Source organism: Electrophorus electricus, chromosome 2 (assembly GCF_013358815.1).
Source record: "Electrophorus electricus isolate fEleEle1 chromosome 2, fEleEle1.pri, whole genome shotgun sequence".
NCBI lineage: Eukaryota > Metazoa > Chordata > Actinopteri > Gymnotiformes > Gymnotidae > Electrophorus > Electrophorus electricus.
This window is the reverse complement of record NC_049536.1, coordinates 2,952,267-2,969,489: the sequence shown is the minus strand read 5'-3', so window position 1 is coordinate 2,969,489 and position 17,223 is coordinate 2,952,267. Positions and strand designations below refer to the sequence as shown.

General features: G+C 37.2%; 1 protein-coding gene across 5 annotated transcripts in view; it reads left to right on the top strand.

The window, feature by feature from the left end:
- The window catches only part of LOC113580566 (protein tyrosine phosphatase receptor type J), a 42,261-nt gene extending 26,159 nt beyond the window's left edge, over window positions 1-16,102 (top strand). For 2 of the 5 annotated variants that reach the window (XM_035520385.1, XM_035520377.1), the window contains exons 5-21: window positions 1,923-2,189; window positions 2,829-3,092; window positions 3,620-3,886; window positions 4,041-4,196; window positions 4,295-4,502; window positions 4,690-4,793; window positions 9,623-9,719; window positions 10,322-10,366; window positions 10,504-10,512; window positions 10,666-10,753; window positions 11,468-11,558; window positions 11,968-12,041; window positions 12,836-12,970; window positions 13,251-13,367; window positions 13,533-13,693; window positions 13,949-14,084; window positions 14,233-16,102. In XM_035520385.1, the coding sequence (XP_035376278.1) occupies window positions 1,923-2,189; window positions 2,829-3,092; window positions 3,620-3,886; window positions 4,041-4,196; window positions 4,295-4,502; window positions 4,690-4,793; window positions 9,623-9,719; window positions 10,322-10,366; window positions 10,504-10,512; window positions 10,666-10,753; window positions 11,468-11,558; window positions 11,968-12,041; window positions 12,836-12,970; window positions 13,251-13,367; window positions 13,533-13,693; window positions 13,949-14,084; window positions 14,233-14,352 (2,339 nt within the window). In that variant the 3' untranslated portion in view covers window positions 14,353-16,102. Of the gene's footprint in view, window positions 1-1,922; window positions 2,190-2,828; window positions 3,093-3,619; window positions 3,887-4,040; window positions 4,197-4,294; window positions 4,503-4,689; window positions 4,794-9,622; window positions 9,720-10,321; window positions 10,367-10,503; window positions 10,513-10,665; window positions 10,754-11,467; window positions 11,559-11,967; window positions 12,042-12,835; window positions 12,971-13,250; window positions 13,368-13,532; window positions 13,694-13,948; window positions 14,085-14,232 lie in introns of those variants that run through there. The other 3 variants (XM_035520378.1, XM_035520393.1, XM_035520397.1) reach the window with 3 other exon arrangements.
- Window positions 16,103-17,223: the final 1,121 nt, after the last annotated feature.

Genomic DNA, 17,223 nt, shown 5'->3' with positions numbered 1-17,223 from the left:
GGTATTTCAACCTATACAAGTAAGTTATAAAATGGAAGACTTTTTACATAAATTTTACATTATCCTTTATTTTTACTTCACTTTCTGTTGGGAGACTACTTTGGAAGTTTGCTTATGTCTGTTTCTTTCAAATAATCTATTGTGACTTCCTGACAGCTTTGCTTATAACTTGTATGCAGGTCCATATCTATGTTCACAGGGTCCTCTGCTCCAGTGGTCCTATTTATCCAATATTTGCATGGCACATAATGGGAACATGACAAATGGTCCTTTGTTCCAGTTCTAGATATATGCTCTGCCAGGATCCTTCATTGACCCATATTCCCCATCTCAATATACTACATAATGGGAACCTGAATTATTATTTTTTGGCTCAATTTTGCATTTGCAGAATATGATAGGGGCTATTGTCAGAACTCAGCAAAAGGGTTTTCTCTTTCCCAGCACTGTGGTATCATTCTCTTTCTAAGAAGCCTAGGGTTTAGGATTAGCTTTAGAGTTTGGAGGGTTAATGAGTTTTAACAAAATATTGAACTGAGGAACATTGGACCTTGGGAATATAAATACATTTCCCTTCTGCTCTCCTTGCATGCACTAAACCAGATTTCATGAATAATCTGATATTGAAGGAAATCACAAAAAAAAATCATTGTTTATGAACTGGACTGAACCAATTGGACAAAGATCTTTCTTTAGATTACAATGGACCCATTATAATTTACCTTTGAATGTGATGAATAAAGAGCCTTTTCAAAAAATCATTGCTATTCTGATTGCTTGAGCCATATATAATTTCTGTTTGTCTGCAGATCCTGCAGATAACTAAAGGGAATTGCAATCTCTAGAGATTTTGTCTTATACAAGAATGTTTGAAGAATTGGGAATATTTATCATAATTTGAATTTAGAATGAATTCTTAAAACCCTTTGTGTAAATATCTGAAAATTTAGCACTTTTCAGTTCCATTTCCTACTAAATATGTACCATTTTCTGATAATTTTGCCCCTCACTTGCATGAAACAGAACCAGATGTTATAAGGAATCTGACTTTGTGTGAAATCCAAACAACCTCGTTGTTTATAAACTGGACTGAACCAATTGGGAATAAGTCTTTCTTTAAAGTACAGTGGACTAGCAATATTTCTACTTTAAATGAGACTACCAAATATACTTTTTTAACATCACTGGCTTGACTTCTGGAGTCAAATATAGGTATCTTGCAATCTGCAAGATTTCTCTGTAGGTATTTTAACCTATACAAGTAATTTTTACATTTGAGATTATATACACTAATTTGACAAACCTTGTATGCACAGTGCATGCACAATGGCAAATGTTTTAAGAAATCTGAGTTTGATAAAAATTGTTACAATAATACAACTTATTTGTGTATAAACTGGACTGAACCAATTGTACAAAGGCCTCTAAAGTGCAATGGAGCAGTTTCAATTTAATATTGAAAGTGATGACCAAAGTCCTCACTGCTCTGAATCCTTGTCATGTACATTTTAAGTTTCTGCTTTTGCTATAGATAGTTCAACCAAAGGCCAGTCTTGTTCTTTTATTGCAGAAACCGTATCCAGTTTATAAATAATTTTCCCCCAGGTTTCATTTTTTGAAGATGCTTTAATTTTCCTTTAGACGAGAATTATTCTTTCTTAAACCGCTCTAGATAACATATATATATGACATTTTATTACTTTTTATTATTTTTTTACATCATTTTACATCATGTTATTAATCTAAAATGATGAGTTTTAAACTCATTTGCCTGACTCACAAATACAAACTCTTTTTTCAGTAATCAGTACATGTTAATTAGATCATTTTATTAGATAATTTCTTTTTATTTTTGAATTATTTTTTAGAACTTCATTGTTCTAAGGAAATCTAATTCATTTGCCCCTTTCTTGCACTCACAGAGCCAGATGTCATCAGAAACATCAGTGCTACTGAAATCACAATATCATCAGTGTTTCTGAACTGGTCTGAACCAAATGGGCAAAGATCTTTATTTAGAGTACTATGTACCACTGATAATAACAGCACCATTTCTCATAATACAACTAATTCAAGATTCTTTAATATCACTGGTCTCATTTCCGGAGAAAGATACACTTTCTTGGTAACTGCTATTGCTGCAGATAACTCAACAGAGGGTCAATCAGTTGAACTTTCATCTTATACAAGTAAGTTTTAGAATTTATTTAACTTGTTCATTACCTTGAAGGTCTTCCTTTGAGTTCACAGAAAAATGCGCTGCTAGAAATTGTACTGATGTTACAATATCTTTTTTTGTTATTGCACTGTTTTTGTTTGTTTGACTGCTTTTGGCTTTTTTTTTTTTTTTTTTTTTTTACAATTACCATGTTTGTATCTTTTGCGCTCAGAAATAGAAACAATTAGAACTTTTAAATCATTTTTTGTTCCCAATATGACAGATATTACTTTACAATATATTGGAACTAATACACTATAGCTCTGAATGCAACAACATATTTTTAACACTTCTCTTTCTTTTCATTCTTTTATCCTCATGGCATTATTGATGGTATCTAGTGCAGTTTCAGAGTTTTAGCGATTAATTCCAGATAAAACATTTTTTCCAAAAGGATAGTAGGTTTTTAAAATGAAGGTTACCTCATGTACTACTTTTATGTGAGGAGGGGATTTATCAATTTTATTTTTGCTTTCTGTTTTATTCTCTAATTTTGTTTTCTAATTTTTCCTGTTCTGTGTTTACTGTTTGAGTATAATTTACTACCCATTATTATTCTAAGGTAATTCTTTAACACATTTGCCCCCCAAAATTTTACCTCTTCCCTCAGATCCAGACATCATCAGAAATCTCACTGCTGTCAAAATCACATCATCATTTGTGTATCTGACCTGGATCGAACCAATAGGAAAGAGAGCTTTCTTCAGAGTGTTCTGGAATAAGAACAGTACAAGTTTCAATGAAGCTAATGTTACAGCAACTTTCTCTAATATTACTGGGCTCATTCCTGGATCAAATTACTCATTTAATGTCTCCGCTGTTGCTGCTGATAACTCAACAGTAGGCAACCCAGTTTACCTTTCCATGTGTACAAGTAAGTTTCAAAGAATTAAAATATGAGAACAGTTTCTTGTTCACTGTTCGTATTTTTTCTTTAATTATTTTTAGCAGATTCTATGATACAGCTCTGACCTACAAAATCTTCAAGTATTTTAGAATTCTGAAAGGCAAATGTTATAACAAGAGTGAAATTAAAACAAGGAGCTCAATTGATAAGATTCAGCCAACACTGAGACTTCCTGACTTCATTCTGTACTAATTCTTTATTAATGATTTATTGGATTAGGAAACTGGGTTTTTGGTCATATTTAATAGTAAGTGAGATCTTTTATGTTAAGAGCAGATAACATGCAATAATATAAACAATAGCACTCGTAGGCTGTTTCTAACTGGAAGGTGAACCAGGAGGGCACCATAACACATTACATATGTAGAAAATACATTTTGCATGCATCACAGGAAAGGACCTCTTAGTACACATCCTCTCTTCCACATCCCGGTGGTTTTACTGTGTGATAGTCTTACACATTCAATAGTAACTATTGTATCTGATTATTCAAGATGCAAGTCCTGTTCTTGACTACAACTGTGAAGGACCAAATCGCACGACTTTCCTGAACCTTACATGGAAGGATCCCTTGGGCAGCAACCAGGGCTTTAATATCACCCTCAGTGGAGAAAACCGTCACTCCGTTCAATCATGTGGAACTGTTTGCAACGCAAGTTGGCATGGCCTTCAGTACTCCACAAGTTACAGTCTGAGCATTGTAACCCTAGGATGTGGTCAAAGTGGGATATTGAATTTTACATGCAAAACAGGTTTTACTGGTATGTGATATAACCAATTTTTGTTCCATGCTACATAAAAATCATATTTGCAATAACATGCAGTTAATATGATTTTTAAAAATATGAACCCAAGCCCAAAGTATTATCTAACACGGTACAAATTAATTAAATTCACGTTTCTATGCCTTTCAAGAGCCACCAATTCCTACTGCATTCAATATAAGAATAATAAATGAATCTCCTGAAGGAGCCCAGAAAAAAAAAGTAACAATTCAATTCAGTGCCAATTTTCTGAATGATGCTCACGGACCAATTGAAGCCTACGGTGTTTTGCTGTCAACTGATAGTGGTAGGACTTCTTACATTTTTTTGTTGTTTTTGAAGAATGAATAAATGATCAACTGAATTTTTCTTATAAGTTTTCTTATGTCTTGTGTATAATTTCAGCCAATAACTCCATCGGTTTCCTGGCAAAAAACTATGATGATTGGATGAAAGACATGACAATGACTTATCTCACAGTTCTGAAGACAAATGAAAATACCAGAAGCAGTGTAAATACCAGCATTGAGATTGAAATAGGAAATAACAAGACGGGTTCAGTCAATGGTACAAATTATATAAATGGACCTTTGGATGCTCAAAGGAAGTACAGGTATGTCAGCAGATTACTCAGAAGATTTCAAAATAAAAGTAATTCAGGGGGTTAGAAAAAAAGAAGAATCACCTTTGTAAATGTATAGTTTGCTAAATTGTATATGATAGTGAAAAGAAATTATATTATTACTTGTAAGTATTATTAATTTTTTTCCATTACTTGCTATATGTTTTTCTCTTTGCAGTTCAGCACTTGTTCTGTTCACCTACTTGAAGATCACTGGAGGACTTGTGGACATCTCAGATTCATTTTTCTCTATTTCGCCTTTTGTCACACTGTTGAATCCAAGTAAATAATTTTACAATCCTTAGTATCCAGACAGACATCAGCTCCTCAAAATAGTGGAGAGTATTTAAGAATATCATTGAATACACTCTCTACTAGTTTGTTAAGATCTTTGAGACATTTTCAGTGTTGTCAATAGCTGACAGACAGAGGTCCTTCCCCCACACTGGTCTTTTGATTACACCATTCACCTCCTTCTGGGGGCCACTCTCCTCAGCGGCCACATTTTTCTCTGTCAGGGCCAGAGAAGGTGGCCATGGATAAGTACATCTGGGAGGTTCTGGTGCAGGGGTTCATCAGACCATCTACATTCCCTTCTGGTATGGGGTCCTTCTTCATTGGGAAGAAGTATGGTGGCCTTAGGCCCCGTGTAGATTGCTGGGGCCTGAATAAGGTCACAGTGAAGGACCTTTAGCTACTCTAGTTCAGCTTTTAAAGTGCTGTAGCAGGCATCCATTTTTACAAACCTGGACCTGTGTAGCACGTACAACCTCTTCTGAGTACGACCAGGTGAGGAGTGGAAGACAGCCTTCATTACAACCATGGACCTACAGTGGTGTGAAAAAGTGGTAGCATTCATCAACTCAAAGGATATCACTAGATATTAATATACAGTGATGTGAAAAAGTGTTTGCCCCCCTTTTTTTTGCATGTTTGTCACACTTAAATGTTTCAGATCATCAAACAAACAAATAGACAATGATAGCACAAGTAAACACAAATGCAGTTTTTAAATGAAGGTTTTTATTATTAAGGGGAAAAAAATCCAAACCTACATGGCCCTGTGTGAAAAAATGATTGCCTCCTAAACCTAATAACTAGTTGGGCCACCCTTAGCAGCAACAACTGCAATGAAGCCTTTGTGACAACTGGCAATGAGTCTTTTACAGCGCTGTGGAGGAATTTTGGCCCACTCATCTTTGCAGAATTGTAATTCGGCCACATTGGCGGGTTTTCAATCATGAACCGTCTTTTTAAGGTCATACCACGGCATCTCATTTGGATTCAGGTCCGGACTTTGACTAGGCCACTCCAAAGTCTTAATTTTGTTTTTCTTAAGACATTCAGAGGTAGACTTACTGGTGTGTTTTGGATGATTGTCCTACTGCAGAACCCAAGTGCACTTCAGCATGACCAGACATTCTCCTTCAGTATTTTTTGGTAGACAGCAGAATTCATGTTTCCATTTACAACAGCAAGTCTTCCAGGTCCTGAAGCAGCAAAACAGCCCCAGACCAACACATTACCACCACCATATTTTACTGTTGGCATGACGTTCCTTTTCTGAAATGCTGTGTTACTTTTATGCCAGATCTAATGCAACATTCACCTTCCAAAAAGTTCAACTTTTGTCTTGTCAGTCCAGAGTATTTTTCCAAAAGTCTTGGGGATCATCAAGATGTTTTCTGGCAAAACTGAGATGAGCCTTTATGTTCCTTTTACTCAGCAGTGGTTTTTGTCTTTAAACTCTGCCATGCAGGCCATTTTTGCCCAGTCTCTTTCAAGAACACTGACCTTAACTGAGGCAAGTGAGGCCTGCAGTTCTTTGGATGTTGTTGTGGGGTCTTTTGTGACCCCTTGGATGAGTCGTCGCTGTGCTCTTGAGGTAATTTTGTTTGGCCGGCCACTCCTGGGAAGGTTCACCACTGCTCCATGTTTTCGCCATTTGTGGATAATGGTTCTCACTGGGGTTCGCTGGAGTCCCAAAGCTTTAGAGATAGCTTAATAACCTTTTCCAGACTGATAGATCTCAGTTACTTTGTATCTTATTTGTTCCTGAATTTCTTTGGATTGCAGCATGATGTCTAGCTTTTGAGGATCTTTTGATCTACTTCACTTTGTCAGGCAGTGTAACGGTGGGAGTGAGCAAGAGGTGAGGTTGCCAGAAAGTGCTCTTTATTCTCCATGGGAAAGGCCCAAATGTCTGGCAACAAAATTGAAAGACAAAAATACAAATGCTTGGCAACTCCTCACACAATAGTCCGTTAATGCACAGCCTCATCCCTACCGACCTGCAGGCTGAAATAGGTGATGGGAGAGACAAAGAACAGGTGCACTGGGTTAGTAGACTGGTGATTAGGAATGAGGTAGGTGTTTCCTGTGGCTCTCACGGCAAGTGGGTGTGGTCCCCCTGCAGAGAGGCCAACCCTCCGTGACAGGCAGGTCCTATTTAAGTGATTTCTTGATTGAGAACAGGTGTGACAGTAATCAGACCTGGGTGTGGCTAGAGAGATTGAACTCAGCTTTCCAAAGATGTGATAAACCACAGTTAATTTATGTTTTAATGGGGGGTGGAGGGCAATCACTTTTTCACAAAGGTCCAAGTAGGTTTGGATTTTTTTCCCCTTAATAATAAAAACCTACATTTATAAACTGTTATCTTTGTCTAATATTTAAATTAGTTTGATGATGTGAAACATTTAAGTGCGACAAGCATGCAAAAAAAAATATATCAGGAAGGGGGCAAACACTTTTTCACATCACTGTATATGAATATCTAGTGATATCCTTTGAGTTGATGAACGCTACCACTGTTTTTTTCTCTCCTGGGAGGCCATTCACCAGTACACTTTCATTCATCTAGATAACATCCTCATATATAGTAAGAGTTTAGAGGATCATGTGGTTCATATCAGGCGGATTCTCCAACTGCTCTTGGAGAACCGCATATATGTTAAGCTTGAAAAGTCTGCTTTACACTTAACAACTGTTTGGTTTCTGGGTATTTGACACCCTCAAAGCCAAGCTAGTTGCGGCACCAGTCCTCCATCTTCCTGACCTTGAGGTCCTGTTCCTCGTGGAGGTTGATGCCTCTGAGACAGACATAGGAGCTTTCTCAGTCATCAGGTCCTGATCCCAAGCTCCACCCCTGCACCTACTATTCCCAGCTGCTCTCTCCTGCTGACGGGAATTATGATGTGGGAGACTGGGATCTTCTGGCCATTAAATTGTTTCTTGTAGAGTGGAGGCACTTAGTGGAGAGGGCCAAGCACCTGTTCTTAGTCTGAATGGACCAGAAAAACCTGGTATACATCCAGGAACCCAAGCAGCTGAACCCAAGGCAAGCTCAGTAGGCTTTGTTCTTCAGTTGCTTTGACTTCGCCTCCGAACCGAGCCGGATCTTGGAGGAGGTCCCCTGGGGCGTCTTTATGTTCCTGTATGGTTCTGTAAACAAGTCCATTTTTCAGAGTGCCCAAGGGCCATACACACACACACACACACACACACACACACACACACACACACACACACACACACACAATAGTTCATAAGATGTGCTGATATTTGTGGTAACATGCAAAGTCAAAAAGGGGTGGCCCTGTCCTTCCTTCTACCCAGGTCAGAAGGTGCTGCTTTAAGCCAAGGACCTTCCCAACAGGTTGGACAGTAAGAAACTGGCCCACCATACATCAGACCCTTTTAAGGTGGTCTGAATCATCAACCCAAATTCTTCTTGTCTCCAACTCTGGTGCTCCCTCTGGATAAACCCTACCTTCAAGGGTCTTATGCCTCAGATCCTACTTGTGTGTCCCAGGAGCTTGGCCTGAGAAGCCCATACTTGCATACATAATTGCAAGCTTTCCAGCTTACACCATCTGGTGGATTCTGGTCTCACAGTGGGTCAGTTGTCAGGTCCAGTAACTCGTGGACTGGGAGGGCTATGGGCCTGAGGAACGTTCCTGGATCCCACCACAGCACATCCTGCACAAGCAGTTCATCACATCCTTCAAATGTGACCAGGAAGCTGGCTCTTCTTGGGCCATTCGGGGGACATGGAGGTGTGGGAGGGTTTCCTATAACGTGTGACCCACAATGCCCAGAGGGCTGCCACCAGAGGGAGGCCATGAGCTGGGATCCAATCACTGTTCATGAGCCTGATCTCCCTCAGGTGGTCCCATCCAATATAACAGATTCACAAAGCTCAATCTTTGCAAAGTCTTCGTGTGTGCTACATGTTCCCTACCTCAGCAGTAATCCGTATTTCTCTAGTGGAAATTTTCCCACAAGAGTTTCAGTTGTATTTTCTCTCCTGTTCTATGAGGGACAGTCTACCCTTGTGTTTGTCATAAGTTGTTTCTTCTGGGTAAGTTTCCCCTCGCTTTCAGTTGTTTGTCCTGTCCCACATTAAAAATATATATATAGATAATATAAACAAGTATCCATTGCCATAGTAATCTTTATTGTAAATTAACAATTATCTTTATTCTCTCTTTTTCTGTCAACTTCCTTATCAAAAACTTATCTACAAGCGATTTAAGTGCAACAGCAGTATACAGCTGTTACAGAGTGGTGGCTAGAGATGGGGCCCTGACTGGGCTTAATACCTGGACCACACAATTTTATTGGGACTTTGCTCCATTCCTTTTTGTAGTTAGAAGTGGCAGGGGGGCTGCTCACCCCTAATTCTATTCTATCTGTTTGGGAGCACTCGCTTCCTCCCCTACGTCTCCACTAAGCATTCCCCACACGTTCTCTTCTCTCCACTCCCAAGTCCCCCTCACTTTCGCTGTAATTTAGTGAGTAGGGCCGTGTGTTCTTAGTAGGGGACTCCTTAAATTCAAACCCTGTCCCTGCGACCTGGTTTCCTTTTCAGTTTTTTTTCCACTCACTTTCCCTGCTCCATCTCATCTGCATTTGGGTCCAACTAGGAGGTCCAGAGTGTCCACCAGGGTTGCAGGCTGTCAGGGTGTTTCACCCTTAATTACCCTGTCAGACCTGCTACCCCATTACCATCTTCTTTAAAATGCAGTGCTTGGGCAAAAATAGGTATTCTTTTAGGAGACTTCTAAGTGTTTGGATTATAACTCATCTTTGATTTGAATTGTGTACAGAACCAAGCAACACTGTTGCCATTGTTTTGGGGGTTCTGTCCATCATTATTCTGATGATCATCATCACCATCATCCTGGTCTTCATCATTCAGAAGAGGTGAGCAGTCATGTGACATGGGGAGGGAAAATGGGAGATGGGGAGGTAATTACAAAGAGAGATGAGGTAGCACCTATTGTTTGGTATGTGGTTTGACACTGTACTTATCGTTATCTGATAGCGCTTATTTTGTATATTTTTCACTTCTTGTAGGTATCAGCATTGATGCCTCTATTTCAGCAGTATTATAGTTCAGCCTTACCCATTGTACACATTCTATGAGTAGATGAAAAACCACTTTTGCAAATCGCTCTGGATAAGAATGTCTGCTAAATGATGGAAATGGGAGTATAAATGGTTGAGATTATGTGCAACATAATGTCATGCCCCAGCTGTACTATGGCACAATACATTTATTTGATTCATACATACCTCTAAACCTGTTTTAACACAACAGGATACAATCATAAAATTATCATTGTTTGGCCTCCTTACAAAGTTTTTAAGAACTTTTAATTCTATTAAGAAGGTTTATAGGTCTTTATTCAGCAGGTTTCTTACCTTCCAAGCATCACTGCAGCTGACAACTTGTCAGCAAGAGGGCATCATTGTCCTTTGAGCATTACTTCATGCACTAATGCATTTTTGTCTTTATATCTCAGAAGAACAAAAAAGAATGAAACAGAAATTCCTGTGAACACTTTAAGGTAACCCTTCAGTGTTATAGTTTGATATGAATAGCACATTAAAAATATATATATAGGTAATATAAACAAGTATGCATTGCTATAATAATCTTTATTGCAAATTAACAACTATCTTTATTCTCTCTTTTTTTCCATAGGAATAAAGTGTAAGTAACACTTCCCTAACAAAATCTTATGTACAATAGATATCACTGCAAATACATCAATATCTTGGCTTAATCCACAATACTGCATACAGCTGTTATACCAACTCTTATGTCAGTCAATTGAGTCACTGCTCTTTATTATCTGGCATGAAGTAGCATTCCTGTGAGAGTAGAGGACTATGAGGCTTACTTCAAGAAACAGCAAGCGGATTCCAATTGTGGATTTGCTGAAGAGTATGAGGTGTGGAAGACATTCTAACTACTGCATAATTACATTTATTTTGTGTAAGAAAACAAAGAGGCTAACATCTTTTTTGTCAGTTATTATTTAAAACAAAACTAGTGACATGATAACAGCTACAAAATTTGGGGCCCTTTGGGGACAAGGGGGATGCTTCTTTTGTGTTAGAATAGCCAGATGTTTCTTTGTGTACATTCTTTCCACATGCAACACGGTACCCCGATTAGATGTTCTGTTGTCTGTGCAATGTCTTGGAATGTGAGCTTATTTCCTACACTTTTAACAAATGACAACTCATACTAAACTGACTGCAGTAAATCTCTTGGAGCTGATCTAAGATATTTTCTCCTACCTTGTGTGTTTCAAAAAGTAACAATTATAATTTGAGATTCCACAGTTTTCTTTTGACTCAGAAATGTCCTTATTCCTCAAAAGAGAGAGAGAGAGAGAGAGAGAGAGAGAGAGAGAGAGAGAGAGAGAGAGAAAAGGAGGATGACATGCTTGAAAATGTTTTATTACAATACAAAATGCCTTGAAGAAAGACCTCTCTATACAGCTATGCTAATTAAGACATTGGATATAACACTTAGAATCCTTGGAATACAATGTTTGCAATATGTGTGAATAGTCAATAAGTAAACATCAGCATCAAGTAATGTGAAAGATGTTTTTCTGAACATGTCACTTTAAAGTGTCACTTATTTTCATCTATAGAATATCAAAGTTGTTGGAACTGCTCAGGCCAAGATTAGTGCCCTTGCTTTGGAGAACAAGGTGAAGAATCGCTACAATAATGTTCTACCCTGTAAGCATACTTACTCCTTACAATCCCACACGGTCAGGACTATTATTATTATTATTATTATTATCATTAGTAGTAGTAGTAGTAGTAGTAGTAGTTGCTCAGTAGTTAAGGTAATCTGAAGGTTGACAGTGCAAATCCCACCACAGCCAGGTTGCCACTGTTGGGCCCCTGAGCAAGGCCCTTAACCCTCAGTTGCTCGAGCTGTGTTCAGTCAGAATTGTAAATCGCTTTGAATAAAACCATTAGCTAAATGTAAATTTATTAAATGTAGCAGGCAGTTGTATTAGAGCCCAAGAAAAACAAAAAACTTTGTATGGATCTTAATCCTAAAGTAGATTTGATTATTACTTACAAGTTTTATATGGTATGTCTCACAAAAGGCATCTGTTTGACTCTATTTTACTCCTAGATGATATCTCTAGAGTCAAGTTGTCGATACATGGCAGCACATTTGATGACTACATCAATGCAAACTACATTCCAGTGAGTTGATATTTATTTTTTATGATCATTGAATATCAGAAACATGAAATTTTCAACAAGCATGAAGTCAGTATGTGTCTATAGTATATTTGTTATCTCTTTATAGTTTGCCACACAAATGGTGGATTAACCGATAGTTAACTTTATTTTCTATACCAATGCTTACTTATGTTACTAATAAGGGCAGTAGAAGGTTGGTAAGTTTAATACCTAAGCAATATAAGTATCACTATCTAAGAATTACCTGAATCTAATTGAAAATGAATACTTATCTTATTCAACTATATTTCCACTTTTTTAAGTCTTACATTTTCATTTGCAAATTAGAAGAACTTCTTTCAAATCCCAAAGATTATGATTCAGAGTTTTTCAACCCAAAGCAATTCAATTGGCACTCCTACACATTTTAAAGTAGCTAGTTTGCTGGCTCACTAATCTTAGCTAGGCTAGTTGTCAATTTCACTAACATCAATAGACATTATCTCAGAAGCCATATTCTACAGATCCATGACTGTGGTATATGTGATGCACTTGTCATATGTGATCAATGGTATTATTATTATTTATTTTTTGATATATTCTTCTTTTCTTTTTGTAATTCTGAAATAATCTGAATTTCAGAATTCAACTGCCAGTGTTTTGTTTTCAAATGATGCTCAGGATTTGCCAGATGGTCTAAGTAGGGTGATAGCAGCATGAACAAAAAGAGTCCCATTGCCCTTCTGATTTATTAAATTATACTCCTGCATGTGTATCACTGTATATGTGGATATATGATTTGAACGTTTGTTCAGGGATACAACTCAAAGAAGGAGTACATAGCCGCTCAGGGGCCGCTTCCCGTCACTGTGAATGAGTTCTGGAGGATGATCTGGGAAAAGCATGTCCAAACCATGGTGATGCTGACAAGGTGCAATGAGCAAGGACGTGTGAGTTTGGTTTAGTGTTTAACGAGTGCTGTTTATCACAAAGGTGATGAAAAGCTGTTGATCCTAGATTGCTTGTTTATGATCTTCCCAGTAGCAGGCTGCTTTTATAAATACTTTTAAAATATGCTTTTAAAAATATGCTTTAAAAAATGCTTTTAAAAATACTTTTTAAAAGTATTGTTAGCAGGCTGAGCATAAAAGTATTTTAGTGGGCTAACCATAAATCTTACAGTTTGACTCTAACTTTGATTACATTTCATAATTAATAATAATTTTTTAGGTTAAATGTGAGAAATACTGGCCATCTGAGACCAAGCTGTACAATAACATTATTGTGACAACCACATCAGAAATTGCCCTGGAGGACTGGACAATAAGAGACTTTACCATTAAAAATGTAAGGCTATTTTTCTCTATCAGTAACATGTTTTTCTTTGTTTCTGTCATGTAGACAGCATTTAAACCAGACTCTTCTGTTCCACTCTCTTGTGGTCTTATGCTTCTAATCTTGTGCTACTCATTATTAGTAGCATGTCAGTCTTAAACCTGAGCACTGTCTTAGGTGAAGACAGCTGAGTCCCGTGAAGTGCGTCACTTCCACTTCACGGCCTGGCCTGATCATGGCGTGCCTGAGACCACAGAAGTGCTCATTAACTTCAGACATCTGGTGAGGGAGCACATGGACCACTACTCCTGCAATTCCCCCACAATTGTGCACTGCAGGTGAGTTTTAAACCTTTACCAAAACATTTCTTGAAGGAGATGCTAAGCGATTGGTATATACTGCAGCTGTCTGGAGTAGTCATGTAATTAACATAATTTTAAATATTGAAATATTGTTTTAGGACTGTGTGGTTCTAGCTAGCTTCTTTAAAGGTCCTTTCAGAATCAGTAAGAATACTCATTTAAGTGCCTACCACAAACTAAAAAACCTTTTAAGTTTTTAATCATATTTACTCTTTTCTAAATCTTCAATAGTGCTGGTGTGGGCAGGACTGGGACTTTTATTGCCCTTGATCACCTGATCTTCCAGATTGAGAGGGAAAGCATAGTAGACATTTATGGGATTGTCCATAACATGCGCATGCACCGACCACTTATGGTGCAGACAGAGGTATGAGGCACAATAGATCAAATGAACAAATGTATATGCAATATAGGATTAATAGATATGCTTACACACATCTCTTTTTCCAGATTTTGCTGAATGCTGATCATAAACAGTAAGCTACTTTTCAAATTGTGCTATTATCCATTCACAGGACCAGTACGTGTTCCTGAATCAGTGTGCTGTGGATATCATCAAATCCAGAATGGGGACCAATGTGGACCTAATTTATCAAAATGCAACTGCGTTCCATGTCTATGGGAACATCCGCTAAAGATGGAATTGAGTGACATACACCTTAGGATCACAATATTAGGGAAATCAGGAATTTTGTAAAATCCGTGGGAGCCGTTTTGTTGGCCAAATGGGTGTCACAAGAGTCTGACTGACATAAGTGGATATTTTAATAATAATATGCCATAAGTGCCAGTTTTACATATTTGTGGTGTTTAGCAGAAAATGTGCTTCCTGTAAAACTTTTACATGCATTAGGCATTTTGATCTCAAACTGTAAGCCACTGATATGCAAATATGTTGCATTTTAGAATGAAACTACTCTCAGGCTTTACTCTTCATGAGATTTCCATTTTCTAAAATGATGAGAAAATGAACTAATAAGACATAGAAACATTTGTATATTTTATATACTTGGTTTGAAAAACCATGGTAAGATGTGAATATTTTATATATAATATTTATAAAGTTATGTTTTAGACTTTTTTAAAGTTAGGTTTTAGACTTTAATGCTTTAGCACATTTTAATGTAATTTAAATGTCTTATTTGTGAACAATTTGTATTGCTTTTTAGCACAGTGGTTACAATGGACCACATATTCCTTAATTTGAAAATATATTTTCCACAACATTTGTGATACTGGGTCCATATAACCTTGTAGTTGAATTTATGAGTTAAAATATAACATGTATGTTATATGCTTTTCTTTCTTACTATAAATATGTGACAGAAAGCTACAGCAGAATTGTATTTTCAAAAGGGAAATATGGCATTAGGGATCTGTAGTTTCATCTAAAACAATTTCAAAACAATGTTATATGCTCTACATATGATGTGGATGCCGTTTACTTGATTGGCTAGGTTTGCGGAAAAAGGTATTATCCCCCGCAATCTTAATCTAATATGGACAAAGTGAACTGTGGGTGTCTCTCACACACAAAGTAAAAAATGTGGAATTCAGAGTAATCATACCATCTTATGTTACATAAGAGGTTGAATATGTATGCTGTTAGACATTATAGCAGAACTACAAACGAATGTGTTTGACTAGATTGCGCATACTGGCATTCTGTAGCAAGACTGCTGCTTTTGAAGTTAATACAGTAAAACGGTAAGTCAAATGCTTTTACACTGTGGGGAAGATGACCTACCAGCTTAACATCCACATAGGTACAGGACCTACATTATTGTTTTATATAGTTGTCAGCCTTAAAGAACTGACTTCAAAATGTAAGTGTTTTTCAATCGCTGACGTATATACAACCTTGACTGCATTTGAGCTGTGGGGTCACCCTTCATTCTCTATCAATTGGCCGATCATCTTACTGTAAACCCTTTAGTATGTATTAAATTGTACATGCACTTACTGTATTTTAATGCTGTGAAGAGGTTAATTGTTTCATTTTGAAAGTGAATCTTCTATAGTGATGCGCAGCACAGCTCGGTCTTCTCTGCTAATATAGGATCAAACGTGCATGCCTGATAATTCAACAAGACTTGTCATTTAGGTACTGGAAATGTAGACAAATTAAATATCTATATTTTATATGTAGATTTTTACTTGGCACTAAAATGTTTGTGCACTTTTTCAGTGCACAGCTAATGCGTCTATACTGTCTGATCTTATTAACACTGTCAATACCGTTAAGATTTGGACAACTTTGTGCAATACTTTGCTATTAAATTAACATAAAAATGTTAGGACAGTTATCCTGTATCATTATGTAACTGTTCATTTATAGTGTGTCATTTCAAACCTCGTTTAATTAAACTATAGATTTTTAAATGATTTTTCCCCTGGCAGTATGGCTAATGGAATCTCTTTTTTTTTCAGTAATCTGCCATCAGAACATTCAAGAATACACTTTTGTAGCAATATGCATTTTTATTATCATAGGAATATTGAGGTTATGTTAGGGGCCAGTTTTGTATTATTCTTAGCTTGTTTACTTCTCTGTTGAACAGTTTGGAAATAATTGTTTGTGGGAGAAACTTGTTTTATATGCTGAAATTGGATTTAAACATTTTGATTGCTGATTATTGATATCTATAGTACAAAAAGCTTCTCATTACCCTTTTTGTTGTGATTTACAAAGTGGTGAAATATAGTGTGGCATAGTGAGCCAAGTCAAATCCAGTTTTTATTGTCATATGCATTTGATACAAAGTTAACTTATAATCAAATGCTTGCAGCACAATAGCATACTCACAGGCAAATAAGGTGCTGACAACATAGAAACAAATAGAATTTAAAAATGGGGAGGTGGAGAGGGTTATTGCACTTTACAATATGTATATCTTAGAAAGACACATTTAGGTATAAATATAAATATGAGGGAACAGTAAACATATTAATTATACAACTGCTGTTTCTAATATGTATGTAGGTACATGATAACTTAGTGGATCAGCTTTAAATGAATACTAAGCAACAGTGATAATGCGTGGAGTGTATTGAATGATCTGTAACATGATGGATGACTTTGTAATGAAGAAAAGGATCAATAACAGTATGGGGTAGTGTGAGAGACAGACAGCCATCAGTCAACGTGTACCGTTGGCCTGGGGAAACTGTCCCTAAGGTGGGTGGTATGAATTGAGATGCTTCCATACCATCAACCAGATGGAAGAGGTGCAGAGCATGGGCTGGATGCGAGGTGTCCATAGTGATAGACAATGTCTTGCTCCTTGTGGTGTATGTAAGTTGCAGTGAGGGAAGATTGCTGCAGATGATCTTGGATGCCGTTGTGAAGGTTCTCTATCAGACTCTGAGCTTGTGTGTGGCCGTGTTGCCGTACTTTGATGTATCCAGACATTACCCTTTCTACTGTGCAACGGTGAAAGTTCACCTATGTGGAAGTGTCCATCTCAAAGGTCTTTAGCTTCCTTAAATGTACAAATATTGTGTTT